This window comes from Tachypleus tridentatus, chromosome 6 (assembly GCF_004210375.1).
Source record: "Tachypleus tridentatus isolate NWPU-2018 chromosome 6, ASM421037v1, whole genome shotgun sequence".
Classification (NCBI taxonomy): domain Eukaryota; kingdom Metazoa; phylum Arthropoda; class Merostomata; order Xiphosura; family Limulidae; genus Tachypleus; species Tachypleus tridentatus.
In genome coordinates, this window is record NC_134830.1 from 98,110,314 (window position 1) to 98,129,900 (window position 19,587).

The following is a 19,587-nucleotide window of genomic DNA, read 5'->3' on the forward strand; positions in this document are numbered from 1 at the left end:
AAGCCAGAATAACGATAAGTGTTATTTACGACTCAGAATACAAACAACTAATATTAAATCATTCCTTATAAAAACAATGTATAAAAAACTGCCGAAGTTTTATTATATTCCGATATTCATCATCCACCAAAGTATGATGAAATTACCATAATACTGCAAAATCTAACTCAAAGAAAACTGAGTGTATTTTGTGTGCTCATGAGGATTAAACATACATAGCCAGGCACCATTTCTTATACTGGAATACGTACGATATCTAACAACTCCATACACTTAAGATCTATAATAAACCATCTTTAGTAGAGGGATTAATTACCTAGTGTATTTTGGATAAATTCACAATAGTACAATACTGAATTTCATAAATTGCAGACAGCCTATTGTCTTATATTGTGTTGTCCAATTATATGCTATTCAATAAATAATTCCATAAACAAACAGCTGCTTATATGTTGTGCAACTACTTTCAGGTTTGGATATTACAATGCATGGCGAGCCTGCGTATCCAGCTCCAAGCTGGGAAGAGGAACAGTATTCACATCGTTACGCACAAGATGGAAACTACACGGTGAATGGCAGAAAATCCAAAGACCAAACAGGCAAGCATGTTTACTTTTATTGGGCTATTACACTATGTAATAAAAATTTTACTTTTACTTGTTCCTGGACAGAAAGTGTTATTCCTCACCTGATTATGCCTAAAGTAAATGGAAAAGATATATTTTTCTCTTCAAACTTTGCTTTTGTGACCTAGGTGATGAAATTTTCAAATTTACTAATTTTCTAGAACATTCATTCCAGGAAGATTCAGTGCTGAGACCTCAATGATTTGATCAGAGATCTTGGTCTAACAAAATCGAATGCTGAGGTATTGACATCTAGGCTCAAGGAATGGGATTTGTTAGATGAAAGTGTGCAAGTTGTAAGTCAGAGGAAGCATCACTGACATTTTTCAAACTTCTTCACTTGTTCAGATGGGCTCTGCTTCTGCCACAATGTATCCACTCTGTGGGAGGCAATTGGAATTGCCTGTAACCCGAACGAGTGGCGCTTCTTCATTAATAGATCATCCAGAAGCCTCAAAGCTGTACTGCTCCATAACGGGAATAAGTATCACTTCCCTTAGCTCATTTGGTGTACCACAAAAGAGGAGTACAACAGCATCAAGACCTTGCTAGAAGCCTTGAAGTATGATGAGTATGACTGGGAGGTTATCAGAGACTTCAAAATGGTGGCATTCCTAATGGGTCTCCAAGGAGGCTTTACAAAGTTTCCCTGTTATCTTTGCCTTTGGGACACCGCAGCACACTACAACAGGAAGCAATTACCACAACGGACTGAGTTCTCTGTGGAGAAACACAATGTAAAGTGTGAGCCATTAATGGAACTCCAGAAGGTGTTGTTCCCACCACTGCACATAAAATTGGGTCTTATGAAACAATTTGTCACAGCCCTTGATAAGAAGTCTGCAGCCTTTAAGTGCCTTCGAGACTTCTTCCCTAAGCTGTCTGAGGCAAAGGTCAAAGTTGGTGTCTTCGTTGGACCACAAATAAAGAAGAGTGCACAGAATTCCCAAAGAAGTGCAGTAGGAAGGGGAAAAAAGCTTGGGGCAGCTTTGTTGCAGTGGTTTGGGGCTTCTTGGGCAATCACAAGGTTGAAAATTATGTGGAACTGGTTGAGGCTCTGGTGAAGAACTATGGCAAACTAGGCTGTAGGATGTCCTTGATGGTTATCTTGATAATTTCAAGGAGAACATGGGAGCATACTCAGAGGAGCAAGGTGAACGTTTCCACCAAGATAAACTGGACTTTGAACGCTGCTACCAAGGAGCATATAACAAAAACATGATGGAAGAATATATTTGGGGACTGATATGTGAAAGTGACTTACATTACAGTCGCAAATCTCAAAAAACTACTCATTTCTAAACATTTTTGTATAACTTTAGTATAAATACATGAAAATGTGCAAATTTGCCCATTTTTACACAGAAAATAGGTTAATTTCTAAATTTCAATATCCAGGTCACAAAAGCAAAGTTTGAAGGGAATAATGGCCATTTTCTGTACTTTTACAACATAAGCAATTAAGAAATAACACATACAATCCAGGAACAAAGCAGTGTTATAGCAGGATAGGTAGAAAATCATATTTTAGTTTTTTACACCATAAAGCTTAGAGAATGATAGATTACATGCTTTAGACTTAGCTCTCTAAGTGCATTAGAATCTTTTGCAAATCGAGCAAGTCCAATATTGATATTTTTTTTTATTGAACTGTAAGACTGTAAAGTATAAAGAATAGTTATAGTCTATATAACCAATGGAACAATTTGATTAAATTGTAAAGAAAAGGATAGGTTATACCAATTACCAACCTTTTTTCAATACAGAAGTTTCATGAACTGCTTTCTACACTTTTAATTTATACTGTAAAATAACTTACTATAGTAGTTATATTTTGAAAGACTATCTTTAACCATTTTACAAACTGGCTGAAATCTTCCTGTGTGCTGGCTGTTTGAAACCACTGGATTAGGTGGTTTCAGTCATATATATATACCTCTATTTTAGGTGTAAGGAATAAGTAAAGATGAAATAGTTATGACAGAACACTTTAACTTTTAGTCATGCTGTAAGGCTTATAGTTCAGATAAGTCACTTTAGTGAATACTTTGTCTAATGGGGGGTTTTGAGGATTAAATGATATTCATGTAAGATGAAAACATGAAAGTTAAGTTTTTCCTAAATTGAAAATGGATTTCCAATAATACTTTACTCCACTGATAATACAGCTATTCTTTACCTATTTAAGCATTGGTCTTGTATGCTCCAGTCTTTTATATCCCACTTAAATGCCTTTAGCAATATCCAATTTACAAATTTCTCCATCCTCGTCAATGCACCCTCTATCCTGGTACTGTATATAACCACCTCACTTAGTTGGGGTGCTCACTTTTTCTAGACTGATAGAAACATTACTGGAATTTCAAACCTGAAAGGTGCAAGATTCAAAAGGATTTTTATTATTTTGACATCAGCTTACAATATTTAACACTAGCTAAAAGAAATCTGCAAGAAGTGATTTTCAAACATCATAAGAAATCCTGTATTTATAGTTTTCTTTCAACACTTAAGTTTTAAACACAATGTAATTCTTTATTGTTAGTTTCTTTATACAGTATTTAGTTTAAGGAAACGTTTTTTGAAACCATACTACCATTTTTAAATTTTGAATAAAGTTAGATTTTTGTAGTAACTTGAGTACATCTACTGTTTTTTTCTTATTTTCTTCTTTTACTTGAGGTTTAAAAAAGAAAAATACAGACAATGAAAAAATATACTAAGGATAAATTTTGGAAATTACTTCCCTTGAATACCCAACAAGCTTAGTAAATTTGTAGTTTAAAATTCAAATATATGTTTATTTTTATAACCTTGGCTTTTTAATTTTTTTTTCTTTTTCTGATTTAGAAGTAGACCTCCTTCCCAATATGAGTTTCAATGAAAATTCAAGCAAGCAGACACATAAGACTCAACCAGAAGCAGGTCGCTTTAGGCTGATGTCAACATCAACTAATCCAGCTTTTATCCCAGATACCCAAACAACTACACATCTTTAGCCATACTCCAAAGAACTATGCACATCAGTATCTACATACAACTAATGCATGGTGTTCAAAATGAGCCATACCTGCTAGCCAGATTTTAATAGAAACTTATGGTCTCTAGCTAATGGTCTCTTATATTTCATGAGCATAAATCAGTTGGTTTGATATTCCACTGACAAAACAGATACCAGTAATTTCACAAGCACTAGATAAAATTTTGATATTCAATTCAGTTTTGACCCAAGTTCAGATGCTCTGAAATCCATCAAACTTGTGAATGCAGTTAAAAAAGCACAATTCTCAATAACTTTATTTTCCAGACCATAATATCAAAAACATACAAACACACAATCACACAAAAACATACAAATATTCTCTATTTATGATTACAGCATACTGCTAGTTCAAAACATGTATTTTAAATCAATTTCTGAATTGTTGTGTGTATTCAGGATATAAAATTCAAACAGACATGTTCTACAATAGAACCTTAATAACTATACACAACTCTCTGCTTAGGTAAAAATAACTGTATGATGAATGATTCCACACAAGGGAAGACATTTTTCTGATTCACAAAAACTATTATAAGATCAAAAAACAGTTATAAATATAGCTTATAATCCAATTATACACACCTACAAAGTTGCCTCAGATATAAAACAAAGTCATTTGAAATACCACATTGATTCAATAAGTTAATCATAAGATATTGTGAGCATCTGAATAATCAAATTGATCCAATTTGTTGATCATAATATATCATGAACACTTACCTTTACAATAAAAAGTTAACAGTTATTAATTCTCCAAATAATTTCAGAGAAAATTACCAACCATAATCAATTATGCTGCATCTTTGAGAAAATCTTTAAATACAGACCACATTGACAGAATATTTCAGAAAAAGTACAGTCGTAAAATATATCCTCCCATGTTAGTCCTTAGGTACGTATGGAACATTAAATAATATTGATAATGTATAATTTGTCAAACACTTTTCTGATTATCAACTATAGGAAGAACCAAACTGTATTTTGGTATTAAGTGAAAGAAAAAAGTTTTTCCACAATTCATACAAATTTTCATATATTATTATTAGGGTTAAAGTTGATCTATCTAGGAGGATAATCTTTGTAGATTATATGCATACACACACACACATATACAGAGAAATTTAATCTTTTCAATAACCATATTCAAAGATAGCTTAAATTTTAGCTCATTTTTCTCTTTACAATAGATTAAATAAAATTAAAAACCATAACTATGTTGGATAATATTTTCATCTTTGCTTTAACACATTTTAATGTATCATTTTCATCACATTCAACTTGTAAACAATTCAACTACAGATAAATCCACTTATGTTTTACAGAAAAAAGGTCCTTACACACATTTAAATACTGACAAACTAGGTATTTAAGGAATCACACAATAAATTTCTCAAAATTCAGAGAAGAAACAGAACCATACAATAACAAGTTAAATAAATCTGGAGATTAACAGTAAGCACAAATGAGTCCATGATCAGTGCCACAGTTTGGAGTGACAGGGATAAGGAGACTAAAAAATGTATTATTTTTTAAAAGAAATTTTGTGCAATTTAAATAAATACTTAGATAGTTTTGCAGAAGTAATAGCAACATTATAGTTTCTATATATTATGAATCATCTATATTTTTGCACTAATACCAATCAAAAAATAGTAATTTTCCACAACAAGAACATTTAATCCTTTTAAGGAAAAATCACCAATTTGTATACACCTATATAAACACCTTTCCACCACCCTTTTAAGAGTTCAATCATCACTACTTTGTTAAACAACAACCAGAAGCATTTCTCCTGAACACTATCAATCTCTCAAATCAACTTTCACTAATATTTTAATCTTAAAACAAATGTGATAACACACATGCTAGTTATTATGTGGTACCAATTTGTTGAGCAAAAGCAAACCTAAATTACAAAAACTGTGCCATTTGTCAATAAGACTTTAAGCCTCCAGTGTTTACTGTTTACTTCTGGGAATTACAGCAGAGATTTTCTGGGACATATACAAGAGAGTTTCGTTTTCAGCATCCAACTACAGCTCCATCCCCAATATTTAAAATCTTTTATCACCAGATATGAATCACTCTCATAAATGGCCAGTAGCATGTCTAAAAAGTGGGAAATTCTTATTCCTACTCAAGCCTTTATATATGTATTAGAAGGTAAGATTTCTAATCTTAGTTGTAAAGTTCATTTCATACAGTGATTACAAAAACATTTCAGATTTCATCTTCTTGTTCATCTCTGTTTAAAAAAAAAACTTTCTATGAATACTAACATATTATATTACAACATATAATTTCTTAAAATAAAATACAGAGCTTTAACTACACTAATCTAATAATTATTAACAGTGTGTGTATTCTTACCATCATGAAAATGTTTTTGAAGAAATTCACCATAACTTCTTTTAGATTCTGAAAAAGTATTACTTTATAAAGGCAATAGAAAATTAAGTAACTTTCATTTCATGTAAATGTGAAAAAGAAAACTGACTAAAAAAAGTAGAATTACATAACTCTCATAGTGGTAAACCATTTTAGTTTTACATTCAACCTTGTTTCCTTTGTTTTATACATCTAGTTTTCTCAAACTAGTTACCCAAGCCCACACTCATTTTTGTTTCCTTGGGTTATCTCTGAATGTCCTGAAGACTATTTGTTTCACAAACTTTAACAGGAGTGCAAGTATGCACAAGTACACTTAACGAACAAGTTTCACATGATAAAATTACTCTGTCCTCTACAGCATCTTCTCCAAGGATGTAAATATCACCACATCTACAAGGCCATTTATATTCATGTGTGTCTATAGGAGAAAACAATGACACAAAATAATGCATTTAGTTTTAACAATATTGTTTCAGCAGCTACTGAATATCACAAGGAATAAAACACAAACAACTAAATGAATGTTTAGTACAAAACTAGGAAATTTTGAAGTTAAAACAAAAACAATACTAACTACATCAAGTATACATTATTATTCCTATACACATTGAATAATACACATACATTTTGCAAAAATTTTTGGTTTAATGTTAAAGGTAGTAAATAATAAATAACAGTTTAAAATCTCAATATGATTCTTAGAAGTAAGATGTATATATCTGAGTACTAATAATTTTCATTCACAAAATGGAAATATCTTTAAAACAGTATAAGTATACCAGAATTCCAAGTCATGTCCTCAATGAAAATCTTCTCACTGACTGATACATCTTGATGTAAGCATTGTTCTAAGATATATAATATAAATAAATATATATGTGTGAAAGCAGATTACATGTTACAACAACATTAAGAAAAAAACATCTTACTGTCAATCATGTAAAGTTTTTACAGTTCTTCTTGGCATACACTGATCAATATTCATCTCATTATCCAAGTTAAATTCCAATAATCCTAAGGAAAAATACTTTAAAATAATAAACAATTTAAGGCATATGCTTTATTAATAAACTTGGATAACTAGTAGGTATTTAATATTGCCCTATCAAAGAGCTTATATTCAAAATGAAGCACTGAACATTAAGTTTTCTAGAAGATGTACGAGTTTCATTTTTTTGTTATATTTGTTATTTAACAGAATATAAATAAGCTACAAAATGGATAAAAATGGAATGTCAGACAATAATTAAAATATGTTAATTTCGCAACATATATTTATCTGAAGATATAAAGGTAAAAGTTATTTATAGATTCATTTTCATGTTAATGTTAGCTTGAAAAAAACTAGTATTAAAAGAAGTTCCTGCTTCTAATGAAAGTGGCAGAATGTGTTTCATGAGTATTCATCACAGCTTTTATTTCTATGTGAAATAAAAGTACACATCTTGATTCTAATGTATGCGACAGAATGTGTTTCATGGGTATTTTATGGCTTTTATTTCTATGAAAAGTACTATGTGTTAGCCCTATCCCAACTCTTGGTAATTATATGAATAAAGTATTATGTTGTGGTTTTATTATTTTTCTATAAATGTATTTTTATATTCTAAACAAAATATCTCTATCTGAAATTCCTTCCTAACCAAGATTTAACACTATAAATTAAACATAATGTATACAACTTGTTATAAACTCATAAAAACAGTTTAACAGTTCAAAAGGTTAAACAGGTACATAACACAAAACCTTTCAACAGTGTGTCGTACTGTTTTCTCTGAATGTCATCACCAAGAATCTTCCAAGCTTGTTCTATTTTGTGAAACTCTACACTGGTGCCATGTTGTTCTCCTTGTTGCTGTTTATCTGGATGGTACTATGACAGAAATTACAATTACATATTAATTTAAATACTACCACTATAAAAAAGGTGCAAGATTACAAGATCCTAAACTATTTAAATATGTCCAAATAAGTATACACATACTCATGTACAAACATGATATAAAAATATTATTTTATACTTGTGTTCCTGAAATGGAAAATACACAGCAAAATATGTTAAAAATAAGTACATGAGAATAAAAAAAAATTAATAATTAAGTATAATCTTACATAAAATAAGCAAGAAGAGTTAACTATTTCTTGAAATTTCCATTTTACATGCCTAACAGTAAATGGAAAAAATATTTTGGTATTAAATTCATAATTCTATTTACAAAAAAGTTTGTCAGTTTGTCATTTAAGTTTCTTGGTTATCAAACACTTGATAACAAAGAAAAATAATGTAAGGTCAGACATTATCAAATTAAATCTTTTATGAAAATGTGTAAAAGAAAGTAAAACATAATTCAGTAAAATTTTAAAATAATTCCATTTTTACATGTGGAAATCTGAAATATGAGAACTACTTCATTTCTTTTGTGAAATTAATAGGTATACACAATTCCCTCCAATAATAAAAGATCTTTAATCTCTGGTTTGTAAAACTGAAATTGTTTATTCATAGTGGTAACACAAGTTCAAAATACACAGCTCACTTTAAATTCATAAGAAGCAATGTAACATAGCTTAATTTAAAAATTAATAATACAAAACTTGGAAATACAGTACTTCATATTGAGTAGCATTCTTGTAATTTTAGGAAAACAGTACTGCTTTAACTATTTTGAAATGTACATATACATTATATGTATGTAAAACAGATACAAGTATTGACAATCCAGTATTTATTCATAATTATTAGATTTATTATTTAAATGCCAATAATTAACTATATGTAACAGCTAAAGAGTAATATGAATACTTAATACTTTGCAGAAGTTTACAACAGTACAATATTAAAACTAAATGTAATATTAAATTATTTTATAAAATACTTTCCTTTCCTATTACTTTTTTCAATGTAAGCATTAATTCAAGGCAGTACTTTATGATTTTCTATTTGTAATATATATATATTGATTAAAAAATTAAAGGTTTTAAGCAAGCACACACTTGATATTTCTCTTCCTACTTCTTAATTATCTCATTAGTCTCCTCCTAATGTTCTATTGTGAATATGGAAATCTCAACAGGAGGATGAGCAGTCAAAGTGAAACATGACTACTTACATGGATTCCTCTAACCAAAAATTGTAGATATTTTTTCTTCAAACTTATATTAGAATATCAACCCATACTGAATTAATTCTCTTGCTGCAAACTGCTTCTGTAAATTGAACAAACCTGTATGTGTTGCAGGATCATCTGGCCACTGTAAAAGTTTGAAGAAGTCTAAGGGCAGCAAAAATACCTTGCTTAGTAAAAATGACTGACAAACCTTTCCATCCATAAAAACAATGAATATTTCTTAACTTTCTAGTTACCTCCTTGCTTCTGTGCAATCCAAGCCAAATAATACTTTTCTCTTGTGATATCAGACGGCTAAAGTCAGTAAATAAGATAGTCCACTGACATCCTCATCCAGAGGAAGACTTCTCTATGTAGGATTCAGAATCTTTTGTTGGCCAGATAAATTAATAAGAATACAAGTTTTTAAGGGTATTAATTATTTGATTCTCTTTAGAGTTCATACTGAAGAAATAACACTTGTCATGTTTAGAATTTAGTTGGTTGTCATGATCATTATTATCTCATTAATTGCATACAGCAGGTCATTTTTCTAGTTCAACAACAACCTAGTGATTAACACAAATTGTGCTTGCACTGTGATATTTCCTTACAATTCCAGTTTAGATAAAATACAATTTTACAGCCACAATAAATTTTCCTGAAGGATAGATCAGACTGTACCTACAAACTGAAAAACTTACTTAACTGGTCAGTGAAAATCCTGCTTACAATAAATATTTTCTTTCTAGATTCTTCAAGTATGACTAATTGCATTCAACACTAGAGCAAAGTTGCTCCAATAATACTACCAACACATAATCAAGCAGATTAGAGATCTTTTGTTGCAGTTTTAGGGCTCGTAGTTAATGCACCAAAAATGTATTTCCACATGCCTTTAATTCTTGCTATGTTCAAGATACATGCACCCTAGAGGAATGTGAGAAAAGTGGATTTTCCACTACTCAAGATATTATCTTCATAATTAGATTCACAGAATAAACTCAAACTGACTATTACAAATGCTTAAATACTGAATTGAGAAAATGCAATTACAAAATCTGTCACACTATTTCTGTGGGCCTAAGCTATCATACAAATGGTCTAAAATGTTACCTCTACATTACTGACTTAAGTGATCTTATCATCTAGGGAGTATTGTGAAAACTATTTACAAAAGTATTGAATTTTTCCTTACTAAATAGCAGCATTAAAGACAAATCTTTATTATTGGTAACTGTTCACAGAGTTAAGTGCCAACTGTTGAAGCAAATTACATTGCACAACAAAGTTTTTGCTTCTTGAACACTGTTAGGTGTTTCTTATAGATTTTTGGCTGCTGATCATGAAAATCACATCCAAATTTGCCCATCACGTACCATTTCATCGAAATCTTCAGCTTCACCATGACATTGTTACAATGGAAAAACGCTATCAGGGCAACTGGCATCTGTCAATGCTTGCTGACTACTGTTGGACACTGTAACATGATGCACTGGACATTGAATACAAACAAAAATCAGGAGCAAAACACTTTTAATTATGTAGAACTTAATAGCGTATTAGAAACATAAATGCAATTAAATACATTATTGCCGGTAAACAGTTAACTGTCTATTTCTCAGAGTTCCTACGTGATGAAGCGAAACCAAAACTATATTTGTACATACCCACCAGGTACTTATCACAATCAGCAAAACTTTTCAGGAAGCAAAACTTTTCAGAAAAAATTGTTGTGCAGTGTTATTAACCATGGTCCACGAACACATCTATTTCATTGATAAATAAAAGTAATCCAAGTAGATAACATCTATGCACAATTTCCATCTAATTGCACTTTCTATTTTTATGATTTTAATTTATAAAGTAGTAATATTACCAACTTGCATCACTGCAAGCAGCTACTCTATGCTATAGAGAGAACAAACATATAATTAAAAACAATAGAAAATCCATTAAATGAAACCAAGAAATGTATTCAAATTCAGTTTGGTAAAACAATTATTCCACTGTTTCTCAAACTGGAGTATGTGCAACCCTGGGAGTATACTAAATGAAAGTGGAGAAACTAAACAAGGTGAGAAATAAAAGATAAAAAAAAAAAAAAGAAACACTGACTTCCTAATAAAGATAAGTATGTATTCTTTTTTTTTTAACATAAAAGCAGAATTTAGTCTTATCCCTTAGATCACTTTATGTTGAAATTATCAATCAAAAAAGAAGAAACAAATCTACTAATAGTCACTAAACACAACAATTACCTCAATGTAACCTACACATAGCAAAAGGTTCACATTCTTCTAGAAGTAGATTAGTTTCATCTGATTCAAACAAGATACAGCAATCAATGACACCCGACAGAATTACTCCATCACTTCTCCATCTGGCCAAATGGTAAAACAAAATGGAGCAGTTGAAAAATATTTGACTGAACAACTTGATATGTAAAACCAGGTAACAAAAATGTTGCATGCAAGATCTTGATTGGAGTTTTGCTGTTAAAAAAAAACTCTTCCAACAAGGGCAAAAGAAGAAAAAATAAAGCTGCATAATTAAATATTCATGAAAGCATTCAGCAAACTAATGAAAAATACTATTTTAACAAAATACCTAGCTGTACTACCAAAATATGTTCTCATACATAAACAGGAAACAATTTCAACATTTTTCAGGTGAAAACTGTAGCAAAGTATACACAAATGCTGATGAGATACCAGCACAATCACTACAGTAATAGGTTAAGATAACTGACAAGTAACATATTGATAAACGCTTGATATAAAATTGATATAAAACACAAGTCTGACACATTAATGCACAACATAAAAGCCACAAGGGGATAAAAAGCAAGAATGGCATATATTCTTACTGAAAAACAAGATTTCCATGTAATTAATTAAATGTAAATTAATCAATGGTCTTGAAGCACAATAGTCTAGGATATAGCAAATACTTAAATCAAATAAGATTAAAGGTTCTGCCATCCAAAATGAATAGATAGTTCTTGAAATCAGAGTAAAAATGATTGGCATAACAAAATGATTCTAGGAATAATAAATTAAGTCTACATTCCAGTTACTTCACAAGGTAAGACCAAACACCATAAAACTACATATATAAAGAAACATTACAAAATAAAAACAATCTAAAAAAAGTTCCTGATGTATAGATTAAGAAGAGATCAGGAATAAAATGACAAAGTATAGATATATGTTCCAGAAGTTGGAGGTGGAAGATAAATACATCTCTTCTAATACTTCCTGCTACTGACACTCTTTCACAATAAAGACCAAATTTAACACATTTTAGGCTGAAATGTTGCAACTTTTAGTAAAATGTTTCTCATTCATGTGCTACCTTGTAATCAATTACATCCTATAGAACCAAATATTGGTATACATTTTAAACAGTTACTTCTCACCTTTTATCTAATAACTGAGAACAACATTTTTTACCTCATAACTAGAAATATTCATTTCAGAATTCACTCTTTACACGTCTCTAAAGCAGCCATTCATGAACTCTTCTATTAACTCCCTCGGGTGACTTCAAGGAAGACAGACTTACAAGTGAACTATAGAGTTGTATAAAATTACCCGTAGGGTATTCAAGCTCTTGCTTTCTCATCATGTGTCACTGATCACAAATGTTTGTTTCAAGGTACATGTGTATCAGCTACAATTAAATAAAATCAAAATAGAGGTCAGCACTGAATAAAAAGAGCTATGTGAAATGAGATACTATTAACATTTTCCTTATCTGAAAATGTATTTCAAATAGATACTTACCTCTCTATACACAGTAACTACTCATAGCACATCTGTCCAAGATTTTGCACATCACTAGCCTTGAGCCATATCCCACATAAAACAGGTGTTTTAATATGAACTGCACAAGTGCAACAATAGTCCACATCCTGCATGCTTAGTACATTCTCCATACGTTCTTGAACTCTAAACTGACTTCATTCTCAAAGACCAGAAGGAAGAAATTTGCATTAGAGTAACACTGGAGAGATACCTGAACATGATCAAACCTAACTACCAGAAAGTTTGTTTACTGGAGAAAGGGTAATAGATTACTGTGAAACTTCATTTGAAAAGCTGGCATAATCAAACAGGGAAGTTAATAGAACAGTCTTTCAGTGATAGTCCATAGAAGGTATAGTTTGACAATTATATATATACATATTTCAAACATTAATTGTTAACAGGCAATTGAATCAGCACTATGAAACAATGAATTAAATACTGCATTACCATTAGTGGTTTAGGTTGCCAACTTATTGTTATAGTAAATAATATTAGTGGCAATAGCACCCAAATATGTTGAGGGTATCCCATCTATCAGACAAAAAACCTGATACTGATGCTAATCTAGTCAACTGTCATGGGAAATTAAATAACAGTACATAGCCGAGTGATTACATCCACATCTCAGCTTCTAGTGTCTTTCACTGTCTATAGCTAATTATAGGAAGGCAATTGCCCTTAAATTTCTTATAAAGACACACAATAACCCTCACATTTAGGTAGGTTGGGAGTTTACTTGGTAGATGTTATTCACATTACCACAGATGTTATCCACTATGATAATAAGTTATAAACTGAACCAGTAAGGGTAATGCTATATATACACAAGAGCCAAAGCAAATTGGTTTAAAACTTTGTTACATTTGATTTGATATAGCTTTGGGAATTAAGTATACCTTGTGAAGCAACACCAACTAATTGAAGACTTCAAGGAGTGACCAGAAGTACATACAAAACAGGTAAAGATATAAAAGGGGCAATTGCATATTAAAGATGGTAAGTAAACTGAAGAATATCAAGTGAATGGAGCAAAAACCTGATGGAGATGAGAAACAATGGTATTAGGTACAATCTATATCCTTGCCTGGAGGATCATGTTCAAGAATCATCACAAGCGGAAGGTATAAGAGGGAATCAAGTGACAGATATGATGACACTTGATACAGCTTGTGGTATAAGGTGCAAGTGATCAAGAACATGAACTCATCAAGGCTCCAGCTGGGCAACAGAACTGGACAAGAGGAGAATAAATTAGGAATTAATGGAACAAAGTGGACAGAAAAAGGGTCAGAGAGAGAAATATGTGTGGTAAAAAGTCAACTTACAATAAAGTTCAAAAGCTCCCAGAACATGACAGGCTGTAAGATGAACCTAATGTGTGTGGGTGCCCTCAACATAAAGTCCAATGTGAAGAAGCAAAGGTAACTGAAGTGAGCCCCACCCTGATGACTGATATCAAAAACAACAGTAGAACTGTCAGAATGGACCATAACCAAGTCATCCAAAAGACAAGGTATAAAACAGAAACACACCCAATGGGTGGCCAAAACTTCCAGAACATTGAATTGGAATGGTTACTACATGAGACCAAAGAAAGTAAAGTCTGAAATACGAGTACAAATCTCATGAAATTAATTAAGTATAAATTAAAAGAAACATATCTATTAGACAGTACCAAGGATAAGAAACTAATTTCAAGCACAAGTGCTTATAGGAATCTACTGGGCATGAAGGATGTGTAGCCCTTTTATTGGTGGAGGACTATTGTCACATGATTACATCATGCATAGCACATTGTCATTATAATATGTCTCAAGTGATAGGATTCAAGGCTAGTGGCATGCACATAATCTCAAAGGCAGACATGAAGAATAGCCACTCTGTGCAGAGAAGTGAGTATATTATTTTGGAATTTATATTTGCATCCCCTAGTCCTACTCTTCTCACCATTAAGTACAAAAAAATGCATTAACAATTTCAATTCCCTTAACAATCTTAAACATCTCAATCAGAAAATGATTTTAGAGATCTCAATTGGTCCTCATGTGACACTCTTTCCATTCCAGGTATCATTCTCATAGCCCTTCTCTGAACCTTTCCAACAATTCTATGTCTTTTGTAAAGCAAGAAGGCCAAGACTGAACACTACTCCAAGTGAGGTCTAAGTAGTGACCAATACAATGAAATAATAACCTCTAAGCTTATATTCAATACTTCTTTACATACAACCTGAAATTGTATTTGCTTTATCATTAAGAAGAGCACACTACTTGAGTGGATTAAGAAACCAGTCAATCAGAACACTGTTATTCATTTCTTCCAGGTTATTTACATAAATGATTATATTTATAATTCAAACAGAAAAGGAAAATCACCATAAGCCATGAGAAAGAAATCCTTGAGTCAAGAAACTGGACAGAACTTATAAGGTTGTGAGAGTCAAGAAACTAAGGAGAAAAGAGAGGGCTGTTGTCATGCAGCCTTGCCCCAGGTCTCAAAGGTCTTCACTGCAAGTAAAAACCAAGACAGAGTAACCAAATTCACAAAAACATTTGGAGGAGAAACTTGTTCTCAACAGATAAAGAGGCAAGAAAGGCATTAAGGAACCCATGATATGATGAGCTATAATGGTAGCATCTTCCACAGTCAACAAGCCTCTAGAAGCCAAAGACAAAGGAAGGGTAATTTTAGCATGCTAGAATTGATTGTGTACATCATATTCTTTATCAGCTAATCATATTATAGTAAAAGTATTTAGTAAATTATTGTTTTCCTGCTGCTCCTGCAAATAATAGACCCTTTTCAGCATTTCATGCTTGTTTCTTTATTCATCTAAAATGAATACTAAACTTACAGTCTAAATAACATGTAAACAAAAAAGACAAAACAAAAAGCATATTTCTTGACAAGCTATTGAGCCTGGATGAATAGATACTCTTCATAGTTATTCCATATCTGACCATTCCACACTATCACACACAGTTTTCTTTAGTTTTCTTTTCTACCACACCAAAGAAATGGAATGTAAAATTGAATTTATGTGTCAATTCAAACAAATATAACCAGCATGGCAGTCACCATCATCGTATCTTTGTTAAATATCAAAATTATCTACAATACAAATTAAATCACGAGAGATGATGATAGTAAAAAAATAAAAAAAAACAGCATAAAAACAAAACTTTAACAGCTGAGAAAATGGACAAAGACTTGAAAATCAAAGCAGTTTTTAATGCTCCAAGAACATGCATTACCTGAACCACATGAGGAATTAACTATAATGTTATAAATTAAATTAAGGCTTAAACAACAAAAAATAAAATCCTCAAATTAACTCACAGGTAAAGCAAAAAAATTGAATTAATGTTAGAATTCAAAATTTTATTTACAATTCAGCAGAAGCAGTTAAAAAAACAAGATATTTATATACAGTCTCATAAACCTAAGCCATCATCAAACATAAAAATTATTAATTTTTAAACTCTGGAAATAATCAATGAATTATTTTAAAAAGCTCTTTTTTTTCAAAGTAATTTTATCTGTCAAATTTCCGGAAGTATGAGGAAATAATCTCTTATTATTCAGTTACATTATTAGCTGATTATATCATCAGACATGAAAGGTGCTCAATTACATACAGTGCACATTCCATAAGCACTGTAGTGTTTATTATGGCTATCTGCTACTTTCACAAATTTTAAATTGCTGACTAGAGGAAAGGTGACTAGTATGGCATCACCCATGACCAACCATTTTTTATTCTTGAACTGCTGACTGTAGGAAAGGTAACCATTTAGCATTACCCACTAACAAACGTTTGTTGAGTGTTTGGTAATATTTGTCACCAGTCTTTTCCTTCTTTTTGCTTGTAGGTACCATGGCTTGAGGCACTATACTAATCAATTAAAGGAGCTATTGATTAACTTATCAAATACCACTAACTGCCTGAGTTAACCTGAAGAAAACCTAAAAGGTCAAAACATTGTTCTGTACTTTATTTTAAAGTTTTAATACCCATAACAGCAGTCTTTAGAATACACTTATGAATAGCTTTGAAAACCAAGAATCCTCTGAAAGATGCCATTTACGTACTTCTTGTACTCAAATAACTTCCACCTTGACTCTCATCTGGAGACAAATGAAATGTACAGCATTTGGAAAAACAGCACTGTTGATGGTGTTTGATGCAAATGACACCATCTTTGGCAAAAATTTTTCTTCTATATTTCAAAGTATCCCCTTAATACATTATTACATGGTCTTTAATATGCATTTTTTTTTCTTTTATTGTCACACTTTACATGGCTTGCATGTATTCTCTTATGACTATACTTTTTCATTAAAATGTCTTCATTCCAAACCTTATAAGAGTCACTCAGTAAGCTCTTTGACAAACTACAACTCAATATCATTTAAATAATGTTATTTCTGATGTCTAACCACCATGATTAAAATTTGTTTTATTGACAGTAGCCAGTCACATTTTGTTCAGTCATCTAAGGACTCACTTCTAGTGCAAACAATAATGAATTCAAATCTCACATGAGAAAGATGCAAGAAAATTTAGTGATGCACATCTTAACTACTATCACATCATGGAATTAGCTCTACTAATGATATTTAACAAGTAGATAACAGTTCACATTTGTTCAAACATTCTTTTGTACGTTATACATTTGCACAACAAAATAAAAAGATTTAATCACTTCAAATATGACAAAACAAATCTTGATACTTTAATATAAACATTTATGTAACAATCAGCAACACCTTTTAATAATTACTGCATGATTAACCACTTTAGTTATATAAAATTACCAAAACTGACTATTTACTGCAAATGTCAGACATTAAAATGCTGCTAATAAATGAATTTCCTGTAGAAAACCACAGCCAAGAAAGAAACATTTACTGCTAAATGACATGTCACTGACAAATCCAAGCAAAGGTTTAATGTGTAGTCTGATCTCTGCTCCAAGAAAACTGACAGAGGATGTGAAACTATTGTACAACCAAAACTCCATTTTAAAAAACCTCAGATCTGGAAGCGTTTTCATACGAACTATCATTGTGGATCCTGTGTTAACATTGTTTTATTTACATAGTATGTTCCATGAGCCCTCTTAATTTTGGTGATATTAAGAGGATATGGGAGCCAAATCGTGCATTTGCAGCCACTAGCTATCACAAGCTACCTAACCACTTCCTTTAAATATACCCCATGGTCATTATATTACAATGAAAATAGCTTGCACAATAAAAATAGGTATATTTTTTACCATCACTCACGTGAAGTACATAAAATTCCAATCTTACAAACCAACATCTTTTAAATTCAAGCACAATTAACCCAAATATTAACCCCATAATCTAAGAGCACTACTCTAAACAAAGAAGCTGCCCAGTAATTACAGTATTAAAAAAAAACAACATTGCAGCCCAAATCCAAAACCATGAATAACAGAAGCTTTGCATTTATTTTTCATTTAGCTAGTTCAATTTAATTGGGGAAAAAAAATGTTATTAAAGCTTTTTTTCATTCACATTTTACTCCTTGGGAGGCAGAAATTGTTACTAGAACTTTTAACTACTACAAGTAGGCTCCTGCAAATAGTGGGACACCTTGGACTGTGAAACAAAAGCAATGTTCACCCTCAAGTATAGGCATTCCTAAGGAAACTTAAAAAAACAGGAAACTTTTTATGCAAGACATTCCAAATATTCATTTGTAAATAGAAGAAAAAAAAAGCACATATATTGAATAGTGTTATCAATTACTCAAAAACTTCATGTGAAAGTGATATGCAGTAATTTACCAGTAATGGCTCAGGACAGCCCAATATCACATTATAGTTTTTCTTTTGTTTGTTTTTAGATTCTGATAGTACCATAATAAACCTTTAACAAACATACACACAAAGATTTATGCCCATAAATACAAAACAGCAAGTTTCACAAATAATAACTCTAATTTACATTTATTAAGCTGTATATATACAAATTATTTTTTAAAACTAAATACCTAAAATTCACACATAAAACTATAATTGTACTACTATCATATATAGCAATACTTCATAAATATTTCTTTTAATTTTTACAAGCCTACATCGAACTAACGGTAATACTACTAGTACTACTACAGTACTAACAACTCACAAATACTACTACTAGGTTGTAATACTAATTATAACACTAATATTGATATATTTAAAAGTTTGGCAACCTGTAACATTTTCTTGATATAGCATTTCCTCAAATCTTCTTTAGTAGAAGTTACTGATGTTCCTAAAATACCATAGTAATCTTCCATTGGTTTCTTTAATTTTTTTATGTATCGTTAAACCTTTTTCACTCCACCGTTAACGGTACGACACGTAAAAAGTGAAACATTTCTCCATACTAAGAAAATCAACACATCAGTTTTTGTCTCTAACGTTTGTTCTCTATCCTTAAATTAACAAGCACATTTCATGCACGTAAGCTCAAATGCTTATATATCTTGGTTTAAAAATAAACAAAATTATTTTTGTGCTCATGCAAATTTTGATGTGCAAAAATAAAAGCGATTCGAAAAGTCGACCACCATAAATATATTTCCTGTTTTTTAC

At 31.2% G+C, this 19,587-nt stretch overlaps 2 protein-coding genes across 4 annotated transcripts in view; one reads left to right on the top strand and one right to left on the bottom strand.

Moving 5' to 3' along the window:
- The window catches only part of LOC143253140 (putative ammonium transporter 1), a 32,037-nt gene extending 28,307 nt beyond the window's left edge, over positions 1-3,730 (top strand). For both annotated transcript variants that reach the window (XM_076506474.1, XM_076506475.1), the window contains exons 10-11: positions 471-599; positions 3,474-3,730. In XM_076506474.1, the coding sequence (XP_076362589.1) occupies positions 471-599; positions 3,474-3,622 (278 nt within the window). In that variant the 3' untranslated portion in view covers positions 3,623-3,730. The remainder of the gene's footprint in view (positions 1-470; positions 600-3,473) is intronic.
- On the bottom strand, positions 3,005-19,587 carry LOC143253141 (dnaJ homolog subfamily C member 24-like). Of its 2 annotated transcripts, XM_076506476.1 has the most exons (5): positions 19,203-19,587; positions 9,282-9,329; positions 7,804-7,930; positions 6,837-6,905; positions 3,005-6,475 (listed from the first exon to the last, which is right to left on the bottom strand). In XM_076506476.1, exons 1-5 carry the CDS (start codon positions 19,287-19,289, stop codon positions 6,300-6,302), a joined length of 507 nt encoding a protein of 168 aa, XP_076362591.1. In that variant the 5' UTR covers positions 19,290-19,587; the 3' UTR covers positions 3,005-6,299. The 2 variants fall into 2 exon arrangements, with proteins under 2 accessions (XP_076362591.1, XP_076362592.1); XM_076506477.1 differs by lacking the exon at positions 9,282-9,329 and having other exon boundaries at positions 19,203-19,581.

What these genes read in the sequence shown, in the direction of transcription:
- LOC143253141 (XM_076506476.1), bottom strand. Translation starts at nt 19,289, where the DNA reads ATGGAAGATTACTATGGTATTTTAGGAACATCAGTAACTTCTACTAAA. An exon ending in GTACGACACACTGTTGAAAG is followed by an intron (nt 6,906 to 7,803) that starts GTTTTGTGTTAT and finishes TATATATCTTAG; the next exon opens with AACAATGCTTACATCAAGAT. An exon ending in GGACATGACTTGGAATTCTG is followed by an intron (nt 6,476 to 6,836) that starts GTATACTTATAC and finishes TTTCTCCTATAG; the next exon opens with ACACACATGAATATAAATGG.